The sequence below is a fragment of the Astatotilapia calliptera genome, chromosome 17 (genome assembly GCF_900246225.1).
Source record: "Astatotilapia calliptera chromosome 17, fAstCal1.2, whole genome shotgun sequence".
In the NCBI taxonomy this organism is placed as follows: domain Eukaryota; kingdom Metazoa; phylum Chordata; class Actinopteri; order Cichliformes; family Cichlidae; genus Astatotilapia; species Astatotilapia calliptera.
In genome coordinates, this window is record NC_039318.1 from 15,939,025 (window position 1) to 15,951,214 (window position 12,190).

Genomic DNA, 12,190 nt, shown 5'->3' on the forward strand with positions numbered 1-12,190 from the left:
ACCGTGTGGAGCGCCGACTTAAACAGATCTCTGAGTCACAGCCGGCGCCACATGGTTACTGTGGGCTTACAGTCCAGAAGTGACCCCAGAACCATGATGCAGATCTGAGGACGTGATGGCTCACGCATCACCCATAAATCTCACTGATGATGTCACAGCCACAATAATGAGAACAGCTGATTGACATTAAACAATTTCCTAAAAATACAAAAAACCGCTGTTATTATCTGACCTCTGAACTCCAAGCTCATCCAAACACTAATAGGACCCACAACACGCCCCCTATTCCCACCTCTACACCCGCATGTACAAAAGTCATCCATCCATCCATCCATTCTCTGCCGCTTATCTTTTTCAGGATTGCAGGGGCGCTGGAGCAACAACTCCACCTCATTGTTTTAAAAAACTCTGTGCTTTTCCGCGACATTTCAAAGAGCCGAAAAGTAAATAAACGGCAGACAGAAATCAGGCAGGTCGAATTGTCTTGCTTGAACGCAATACGTGTTTCCTGTATTGCGTTTCAATGTGGATGAACAACTCTGTGAAAACAAATGAAAACAATAGTGTGGACGCGGAGTGTTTTCAGATGTATACACCGTTTTCCATTTTATCCGGGCTAGTGTAGACGTAACCTAACTGCATGTCTTTGGACTGTGGTAGGAAGCCAGAATACATAAGTAACAGCTAAACAGGAAGTTCTCTGAAGTTTTCAGGTGCCAAACTCAACATTTCATCAGGTCGCCTTCATTTTTGGTCAGCTTCATCTGAAGGACCTCTGAGACATAGGTTTCACTGGGGGGCGTGGCCACAGTAGTACAGTGAATTTCAATGTGCCACCTCATGGCTCTTAGCTAACTTAGCTGTTAAAGTTCCTGTCCAGACCTGAAATTACACCTGCACTGAGGAGATTCAGGCTTGTCTCATTCTACAACATGAACAGTGGATGGGTGCAGTGGAGAGATGAACAGTCTTTGTTCATCACGGGCCACATAAAACCTTCCCAAGGCCTTCAGCCCACTGCCACAGTTGATGGCACTGATTTTAAATATGTTTTACTAACAGCTGCAACATATCAGTGATTTCAGCGTCTTCCTTAGGATTGTGGGCAATGTAGTACGCTGCTGTTAAACCTGAAATTTTAGAGACAAAGCAGGAGATTTGGATAAAAACAAATCTGGATTTGGATAAAACATTTATTCTTCAAAGTAAAAGTTCCTCACACGGTTACATTTGTTAAAATGTGCGTCATATTATGTCCAAATAAAAGTCCAAAACTTAAGATGCTGATGTCAGTGAAACAGGAAATGCTTCATAAATTCTTCTTCTTCATACTCTTTACATTCAGCGCCTCGAATCAGAGCAGCTGTCAGAAGACAGGAAATTGGAAGCTTGGAGCATCAGATAGCGCTCAGAGCAGGATATTAACGCCGCATGCGGATAGCGAGGATAACGAGGTGGAGGGGAACCCGTTACACTGTAAACCCACCACGTTACTTCACAACTATCTCGACACTGAACAGGAAATAAAAGTCTGCAGCTTCCAGATGATTTTACAGGGACAGGAAACAGAAACTCGCAGACAGGAAGTCGTCCAGCATCAGCGCAACACTCGCTGGTCCTTCACAACAGGCTGACTTTAACCGTGAAACCGACGGGTGCTTTATAAGTGTCCACAGGTGGCATGTCACAGGGCCATTATCATCTTGCCATCTTCACCCCGGTGAATAGCACTGCATGACAAAAGTGACATCATCATCATCACTGGTCAGGCACCTCTCTGTTTTTGTAACCTCACTTGTGTTACTGTGCCCACAAAAACGACACACAGCAAGCACAAATGGACGAGTCTGTGTGATGATGTCAACAGCTGATGGACTACACCCACAGGGGGTGCTATAGTAACCTCTGGCTTCAGCAGAAACATCAGGAACATCTGGCTTCACACATGACCACTCAGTCTCTTTACAAAGAACAGACTGAGCATGTGCAGGAGTGCAGTAATAAAGGCATTGCTCCTAATACCTGTAAGTGTAAAGTAGATTTACCCAGATGCACCAGCTAAGAGTGAGTCTGTGTGTGTGTGTGTGTGTGTGTGTGTGTGTGTGTGTGTGTGTGTGTGTGTGTGTGTGTGTGATGTGTGCGAGACTGTGTATGTGTCTTTGTGTGAGTCTGTATTTGCGCATGTGTGTGCAGTGTGCCTGTGAGACTGAATGTGATAGTCTGTGTGTATGGGTGTGTGTGTGTGTGTGAGTCCGTCTGTATTTGTGTGGCGTGCGTGTGAGACTGAGTGTGTGAGTCTGAGTCTATGTGTGTGTGTGATGCTGCAGCCGACTGACCCACTTTCCACAGACACATCGAGCTGCTGGCTGTCGCGTGTCCGCCGCGCGCGCGCACACACACACACACCTCCCTCCTTCCCTTCCCCGGTTCCTGCGGTCGAACAAAGCCGCTGCGGCCGGAAGTGCGGCTCCTTACCTGGGTGAAGCAGAGCAGGTGGAGCGCGAGGAACAACGGGTGCAGCATGGTGCGCGTGTCCCGGTCAGCGCGCGCGATCCCTGGCCTTCTTCCTCTCAATCTGCTGCGCATCCAAACAATGGCGCCTCCTCCTCCTCCTCCCGCTGCTGCATCGGAGCGCGAGCCGCGCCACGCGCACAGGTCTGTGTCCGCTCCGCTTCTCTGAGCGCGCACCGCCTTCACCATCAGAACCGCGGGAAGCAGCACCGGACCGGCCCACACTCACAGACAGGCCGGGCAGCGGGGTCCATGCCGCAGCCCGCAGACGCCAGCAGGTCGGTGACGGTGTCGGTGATGGAGCTGCTGCTGCTGCTGCGCGCCGACGCCCCGCCCTGCGCCCCGCAGCCGCTCCTCCTCCTCTTCATCAGCTCCCTCTGAGAGGCGCTCAGACTGAAATTACTCACGACATCCTGTCTCCAAACTTTATTTCACCGCAAACATAAAAAACACAAGGAAGAAAACACAACCGTCACGTGACGTCACATCACACATTAAAATCACATCGCTCTGCTGCTCACTGACGCAGTGATCACTCTTCACTGCATCAGAGCTCAGAGTAACTGTAACTCAGAGTAACAATAACTCACAGTAAGTAACTGTAACTGAGATTAAGCAACTGTAACTCAAGAGTAACTGTAACTTAAAGTAAAGAGCCAGCATGTCTGGCTGTCTCTGTACTCAACAATGAGATCTCAGTAAAAATAATGATTCCAAAACAGATTTGTTTTTCTGTTTTTAAATGGAGACAGAAATGAACAGCCCCTGAACAGGAAGCGGTCTCCACATGGAAGCCAGGCGTCCTCACACAAACCACTGTGCAAGCACAGAGACAAAAACATGTCTGCCATTAGAAGCTGGAGAACATCTCTCACGCATGACCCCATGCCCGTTTTTAACGACCAATGTTCCCTCTAATTTTTCATGTGTCTGAGCGAACACACAAACTCCCTGAGCGGTCCCTTGAAGCACTGTGAGCAACATCAGACGTGTGCACTGTGGTCACGCCAGCATCGAATCCATCCAAGTTACATGGTTTATTAAAATAATCAAATTACAGCGTTTACATTTATGTTACACTACTTTTAATTAACTGCTTTAGCCCACTTACAATAAAAATGTAAAAGAAATCTTGTTCATGACCTGTGTAGTATGTTAACACTATTGGAAGTAAAAATAACTTGAACTCCAATTTTGAAAACACAACTTTCTTTTTTTTATATATATATAAAGCTCTGACTTGTATTATGAGTCTGTGGTCTGGGAGAGAGTCCTGTAACTCTCTGTCTGCGAAATACAGTATATAATGACCAATGTTGGGCAATTAATTATATAGTTACTTCTTCAAAAAAGTAACTGAGTTATGCAAACAACAACGTTTGTTGCAGCTGTTTACCTAAAAATGCAGCTAAGGCGTTTTTTAAAATAAACATTTCAAACTATTTACAGAAAAATCAGCTGTTCTGCATCAAATTTGATGTCACACAAATTATTTGTGCCACTCCAAAAAGTAATTTCTGTCCACTATGAGATAAAGGAGAACAACAGCCTGATTACCTGCAGGCCTGACAACAGGAGATGTATCACTCCTGTAACACCTGTAACATTCAGTAGTCGCCTCATTGTTCTGACACACACAACAAAACTATTGACTACACTACACACTAACACAAGATTTGCGCTAAACGTAGCAAATCTCTCACATCTCAAAACACTGCCGTCACTCCTAAAACTTCCCCCCTCCCTAAACAACTAAATGCCATGTTGCCATCTCATTCTTTGATTGGTTGACATGGTACATTTTTCCACCAATAGGAAAGGGTGGGGTTTTTTTGGTTTCATCTTTCCTCACAGGCGGAGAGGGCTTTCGAGCGTTTTCCTTATAAAACGCCGTTTTTACCATTTCTTCGCAGTAAATATAAACAACAATAGTGCTCAGGAAGAAAACCAAACATTGCAAATATTTTTTATCATAACTCTGGTTTTCGTGGCCTATCAACACAATTTAAAAACTGGTATAAAGTCCACACTTTTTCCGCCAATTGTTCCGTCTGTCCTGGTCACATCTCCAATGGTTGTCCACGTTGTCATTAAGGCGGTTTCACTCCACATCAGCCACACTGCTTTTCTAGCTAAAACACCGGTGTTGGCACATAAGGATGCTGTCATAGCCTGTCAACAATGTTGATTAGCTGCGCATATACAAATGTGAATCGCATTATTGGCTGGACTATTGGATAAGGTGGCATCGTTCTAATCCCATATGGGAGCAGCCAGTCACTTACTGACTAACACTGCAAATCAGAATTGTTAAAGTTTTAATTTTAATTTCAATTCAGGTTTGATTTTTTTTTCTGTGCGCAGAGACCGTGCCAGCAGTGCGCAATTGCACACGCGCGCAGCTTAGAGGGAACATAACGACCAACACTGTGAGAGCTTCCAATATAAACACAAGATCATGATGAAAAATAACTGTTACCTACCAAAGACCCATCACAAAATACGTCCTCCCCTAAGAGTTCTGTGGATGTCCACAAACTGACCACACTGTCAGGTGAAACGTGTGATACCAGAGGAGCTCCACAGCGCCCTCTTGTGTGGCAGTAACAAACAACGTGACAACCAGCCGTGGTGTACACTAATAAAGCCTAGCTGGATAAATGCTTTAAGGGCAGCGTCCTTAGAACCAGAGACAGCGAAGACTGATGAGAAATCCAGGTTATCCCTCTGACAGCAACTGTGGGGGAAAGTTCAGCTGATCACGTGTGTCCTGTTCCTGAGGAGGCTGCAGACCAAGCCAAACACTGTGTTTATCACACAGTCTCATTTGGGATCTCGGTGACGTCATAGAGGCTGCCGAGGCGCCATTTTAGTAGGCCAAACAAAGGGCAAAAGGAGCGAAAGCATGAGTAATGGTTCATCCTTGCTGTGTTGTCAGTTGTAATGTTAAATCGCACGATCGGGAAGGGAATAAGCTGGAAAATCGGCTCTATTTTTATTCTTTCCCCACCTGGAAGCAATGTGAGGGAGCTCATGTATCCGACGTTACCAAAAGAAGGCGTCTAGCCTGGATAGCAGCTGTGAGACAAGCTGCTATCCAGTTCTCTACCATCCACAGATATCTGTTGGTGCTCCAGACATTTTCATTCGGGTAAGTTCTACATAATTTCATATCACTCTTTCTAGCCTATTAGTTTTATTTTCAATGCGCTCTGAGGTCATAGCAAATTAGAACAAACATCCTAATGAGTGATTTTGTAGATTTACGTTCTATTTATAGAGTTGCTAATTTTTTTTCATTATGCAGGCAAACCAGCCGAAGGAATGAATGAAACAAATCCTGATGGGTTCCAACGCTACACATGGGGCACTACGAAATCCCTGCTTCAAACTACATGCTGCATCAACACGCCTCGGGAGTGAGAACGGCCTGGTTACACACCACCCTGCCAATCAGATAACTTCTTCCATGTGTGGGTGAAGAGCCGACCCTCCTGGATAAGATGGTGAAGGTTTGCTGCATTTTGGTGAACATGTGCCCCAGTGTGTTAGTAAAACCAGGGAAAATACTCTTGTTAAATACTCTTAAAAGTCTTGTGCTGTACATGTAGTGATAAGTTTTCAAAAGAGACAGTAAATTACAGAATGCTAGTAGTGGGTGATATTATTTAAATGCTGTCATGATTTTATGTAAACATTTTGTCATTTGTAAACTATACATGACATTGATTCTACTGATGTGATGTTCTACAAAGTGGTTTTAATTTAAAATAAAAGAGGCAAACATTAGTTTGTTTCTTTATTCAACTTTTGAACAGAGGTACTTAGTAAGAACATGTTCAGTAAATGCAAGTTATTTACATGGCAGTGCACTTCAGGCATAAATGTAGACCCCCTAAATACAACATGATGGGTTATTCAGAACAGAACTATGCTTGGAGAAATATTTTCCCATCAGTTCAGACAACTCCTCCACGGTAGCAGGTGGAACTTCTTTTACCTGTCACTACGGATGGTTTGTTTATGTTTTGATCAAGAGCCTTTTTTGGGGCAGCTGAAGAGGAGAAGTCTATCTTATGTCCAACCACTGGCTGTATCTTGGTCATATTACCCAGCAAAACCCAGTATGCAGGTTCATCTGTAACAGTCCTTGTGCCACGGATCTGCACTGTTGCTTCTACATTAAACAGAAGAGCAGCGACATGGCTGCAGGTCTCTGCGACTCCGGCCATACAGGTGCAGTGGGCGGCTTCAACCTTCCCTGTGATGCTCACAGTGACCCATGGCTGCAATGCTGGTTCATTCAGTCTTTGAGAGTGCAGTACCTGAAACACACACAGGCAAAGTTAATTTAAAGACAAGAACTATGAGCCAAGGCCGACATAAATGTGTTTAATCTACTTTATCATAAATGTAAAAGTGTTTAGAAAGTTGGCACATACATGTAATTTTTTATCTTTTTATGCATCCATCTAAAGAACGCTGCATGTTATATTCTAAATCTGCCTGGGTTTTTTTTGTTTTGTTTTTTTAATCTGCCAGCAAAAAATTTACCTAAAGTATGTAATGCAAGGATGTAATCACTTTCAAGAGGGAGAAAGCATAAAGTTCGATTTTAAGTGACAATTATGAATCACCTAACATGATAAGGAGATTCTGCAGGTCATGAATCAATGTATAAAACTAAAATAGAATGCGTAGAAGATGTGTAATAAGGATTATTTATAATAAATATGAATTAATTAGTGCAATTTCTTTAACCATAGAGAATGACTAAATCCTTCAGGACAATGTCACATCAATGCACTGAACTCACTATGTTATCCCTCTAACAGCCTCCACATGTTCTCACTGTAATTCTCCCTCATGAATGAATTTATGCTGCACTAATCTGAATGTTCGGGAGGAAATCAAACGCATTTTACTCGCAGCACTCAAGCTGACTTACCTTTGTTTGAATGATGACGTATTCACGACGTGCAGGCTTAAAAATAGTCAAATCTTGTACCCAACCGTTGGTGAATTGGATGTGCGCTTCCAGACATTTATAATTGCGAAATTGGTTCGCTGTGTACGCGCTGACTCCACAGGTACGAAAATATATCAGGCTACGTCAAAAGCGGTTGGTCTTCAGAGTTTCTACTCCACTGCTGTTATTTCATACGGGTCCACATTTCCAATGCACGCTATTTTTTGCAAGTACCGTCTCTTTGCATCCGGACCCAGTCTGTCTCTATACCGTTATTTTTCTTTTGACCTGCTTTTAGGTATGGTTCATAGCAATCTTTCTTCCAACACAGGCTGTATCCCAATTCAGAGTCTGCAGCCTTAAAGTACGCAGCCTCAACGATCTTCGAGGGCCGCGTACTTAAAGACTGCTAAGGCCGGAAGTGTGAGGCTTGTGAAATGGGACGGTCTAGCCTCAGTTGCGCTGCCCAGGTTGCCTAGCAACCATGATACTAACAGCTGGAAACGTTTCATACAGCTTTGCTTGACAGAAATGAAGGAGAACATATTTTTGTTCATTTGTTTGTTTGTTTCTACATGAGCTTTGATCATTCTCTGTAAGATTAAGGTCAGCTATTGAACGGTGTATATTTTAAAGTAAAAGCTTTAAAACCAAGTTAGTACAAACATCACTAATGTCACATAACTTTGCCGACATGTGGCCAACAGTAATGTTTTAATGTTCTTCGTTATTAAACATTTGCACATAAATAAGTGACATGGTAAATGGCCTGTATTTATATAGCGCTTTACTAGTCCCTAAGGACCCCAAAGTGCTTTAAATATCCAGTCATCCACACACTGGTGATGGCAACCTACATTGTAGCCACAGCCACCCTGGGGCGCACTGACAGAGGCGAGGCTGCCGGACACTGGCGCCACCGGGCCCTCTGACCACCACCAGTAGGCAACGGGTGAAGTGTCTTGCCCAAGGACACAACGACCGAGACTGTCCAAGCCGGGGCTCGAACCGGCAACCTTCCGATTACAAGGCGAACTCCCAACTCTTGAGCCATGATCACCCCTCCTAATATTCAGTACTTAAAGTTTACTCTTCTTGTTTTTCGGCAAAATTATCCACACCCACCGCTGCGCTATGCATTGTGGGATATGTTGGGCCACGAAGTTTTTTATTTTTTTTTTATTTTTATTTTTTATTAGTAATATAAACATACAAACAAAATGCACCATATATTACAGATTCAGAGAATAAACATTTCTTACATATTAGCAACTTTCAAATATAGTGAAAATAAAATATAAAGATGGGGTCACATAAATTAACAGATTATTAACTCACTAAATCAAAATCTTCTACAAAGGAAACAAAAAAAGCAGCCTTTTTCTTTTTAACTAAAGTCAAAGATTTAACCAACAGGTTTAGGTCGTTTTTCCAGTGAGCCAGTGTTGGTTTAATCTTAAAAAAGCGACATTTATGTATAAAATACTTACACAAGATTAATAACACATTAACACCATAATTAGCTTTCTTTTCTTTCAAAAACACTCCAAACATTATCATATTTAAGGTAAATGGGGTAATTTGAATCCCACTGGAATAAAGCCAGGTATGAAAATCCAACCAAAATATTTGTATAAAATTGCACAAAAAGAATAGATGGTCCAAATCCTCCTCTTCTGTTTCACAAAATACACAATTACCCGTTTCTATTTTGAATCTATCACTAAGGAGTCTATTTGTCGGATAAATTTTATTCAAGATTTTAAATTGGACTTCTTTCCCTTTAGGAGGGATAGGGAAGGTGATATAATCAGTTCTTATTTTTTCAATTTCTTCCCTTTGGAAATCTTTTAATATGTAATTACGTCTAAGTAAATTTGGAGAATAAAGACTCCTTAATAAAGATCTAAGAAACTTATTGTTGCATTTAACATCACAAAATCGAATACCATCTATATATAATTGCCTTAACTTGGGGGAGATGTCAGAATATATTATATCATTTACAACTATGTTTTTAAGTGACAATGGAATGGATTTTATAACCCGATTAAATTTACTTTTAGAACATTGGATATTAAACTTTTGGCAAAAATCTTGATGTCCTAGAACATGTCCTTCCTCATCTACAAAATGGGCAATTGCCCAAACACCTTTTGATAACCAATCTTGAATAAAAATAGATTTTCTGTTCATCAGTATATATCTATTGTTCCAAATTGGGCTATTATGTGGAGTGAAATTATGTTTAAATAACATTTTCCAATAAAGAAGGACCTGTTTATGGAATTCAGAGAGTTTAGCAGGTAGCTTAGTAATTTCAAAGTCACACTTTAGGAGAAAGTCGATACCCCCTAGTGTGTTAAAGACCTTACTTGGTATAAAAAACCAAATGGAGTGTGGATTATTTAGGAAGGATTTTAACCATTTAAGTTTCAAAACACCATTCATTATGTCAAAATCAATTGCGTTTCCACCGCCTTCAATGTATGGTTTAACCAAATCATCTTTAGATATATAATGGCACTTATTCCTCCAAATAAAATTAAAATTCAAGCTATTAATTGTTTTAATAACTTTATTCGATATTGATAGAGAGTAAGCTGGATATATAAATCTAGATAAACTATCCATTTTGGTTAATAATATTCTTCCAAAAATTGTGATGTCTCTTTGTAACCACTTATTTAGGATTGTCTTACATTTGTCAACATTATCTAAAATATTTACTTTTTCTAAGACTTTGTGATCTTTTGAAATTGTGATGCCCAAATATTTTACCTCCTTCTTCACCTTTATATCGTACAGTAATTGTGAATTACACTCCTTTAATGCCAATAATTCACATTTATTTAAATTTAACTTTAAGCCTGAAGCTTTTGAGAATGTAGTGATTATTTGTTTTACCAGGGGAATCTGATGTTCATTTTTTAAGAAAAGAGTAGTGTCATCCGCAAGTTGACTAATTATTAAAGAATTGTCCATAATCTCAATTCCGGCAACGCTGCTGTTTTTAATTAGAATTGCGAGCATCTCCACAACCATTATGAACAACAACGGAGAGCTTCCACACCCTTGCCTAATTCCTCTTTTGACGCTAAATCTTTTACCAGTGCCATAGCCTAATGACACAGAGCTATTTATATCATTATACAGTATATCTATTATCTTCCTAAATTTATCCCCAAATCCAAATCGAGTTAGTGTTTCTAAAATAAAAGGATGTTCTACTGAATCGAAAGCTTTATAAAAGTCTAAGAAAAGAATAAAACTGTCATCACTAATCAGATCATTGTAGTCCAGTAAGTCTAAAACCAATCTGATATTATTATGAATGTTCCTGTCTTTCAAAAACCCTGATTGTGTCTCACTAATTATACTTGAAACCCCTTGTTTGAGCCTTGTTGCAACTGAGCTAGAGAAAATTTTATAATCTGTATTTAATAAAGTTATGGGCCTTAAGTTATCCAATTGTCGTTTATCTTTGTTTGGTTTAGGAATTAATGTAATTAATCCTTGTTTCATGCTAGACATCAATTCTCCCTTTTCAATACTGGCCAGTATAGCTTTGAATAAAATTTCCCGTAAGTCTTCCCAAAAAAATTGGAAGAAATTAACTGTAAGCCCATCTGGACCAGGGGATTTATTAAGTGCCATTTTCTTAACAGATGCATCTAACTCTTCAATTCTGAAGTCAGATTCACATAATTCCTTAAATGATTCATCAATTTTAGGGATCAGATTATCTATTTGATCAAAAAAGACATCACAATCTGCTTGGGAGAACTGTGAGGAGTATAAATTGGAATAGAATGTATAAGTTTCATTCTCCAAAATTTTAGGGTCGTCACATTCAATGCCATCAATTAACAGAGAAGATATAAAATTTCTTTTCTGTCTGCTCTTTTCTAAATTAAAAAAATATGAAGAATTTCTTTCCCCCTCCTCAATCCACTTGGCCCGTGAACGCACAAAAGCTCCTTCTGCTTTATTTAGGTAGAGCTGATCTAATTTAGTTTGCAACTCCATAAGTTTACTCCTTTCTTGGGTATTTAGATCATCTTTACTACAGCAATAAGTAATTTCTTGGAATAATTTACATTCATATTCTCTTTGCTTTTGACTTATGTTTTTACTGAATTGAATACTAAATTCTCTAATTTTGAATTTAATGAATTCCCATTTATTGATATATCCTACAATTAGATGATCAGCCATAATATCTTTTATAATTTTTTTGACTATGTTGCAGTAGTCTTCATTTTGTAAAAGTTTGGCATTGAACTTCCAATAAGTTCTTTTATTTGATTGTCTAATTTCCGATTCTAAGCACAGTTCAATAAAGCAATGATCAGATAGAGGTGCATTTGACATTGCAACTTTTACAGTGTGGCTAAGAATGATGTCACTTCCTAGCCAATAGTCTATTCTAGATTTACAAGCTCCATTTGGTTTAAACCAGGAAAAGCTCTTAATTTCTGGATTTCTTACTCTCCAAATATCTGTCAAGTTGTTATTAATCAAAAATTCTATAATTAGGTTATTTTTTTGTGGTCTACCTGTCCTTGAGGGCCATCTATCAGTCCATTCATCAGGAGTCATATTCCAATCACCACCCATTAAAATGTATTCTGTAGGGTATCGACCTTTAAGTTCAAAAATATTTGAAGTTATATCTTCTAACATAATTTTATTCTGACTTTCATTGTT

The 12,190-nt window shown here is 40.1% G+C and overlaps 1 protein-coding gene across 3 annotated transcripts in view; it reads right to left on the bottom strand.

Annotated features, from left to right (window-relative positions):
- The window catches only part of ptpro (protein tyrosine phosphatase receptor type O), a 42,211-nt gene extending 39,339 nt beyond the window's left edge, over window positions 1-2,872 (bottom strand). For all 3 annotated transcript variants that reach the window (XM_026146736.1, XM_026146735.1, XM_026146733.1), the window contains exon 1: window positions 2,476-2,872. In XM_026146736.1, coding sequence (XP_026002521.1) covers window positions 2,476-2,700 — 225 coding nt within the window. In that variant the 5' untranslated portion in view covers window positions 2,701-2,872. The remainder of the gene's footprint in view (window positions 1-2,475) is intronic.
- Between the last annotated feature and the right edge of the window lie 9,318 nt (window positions 2,873-12,190).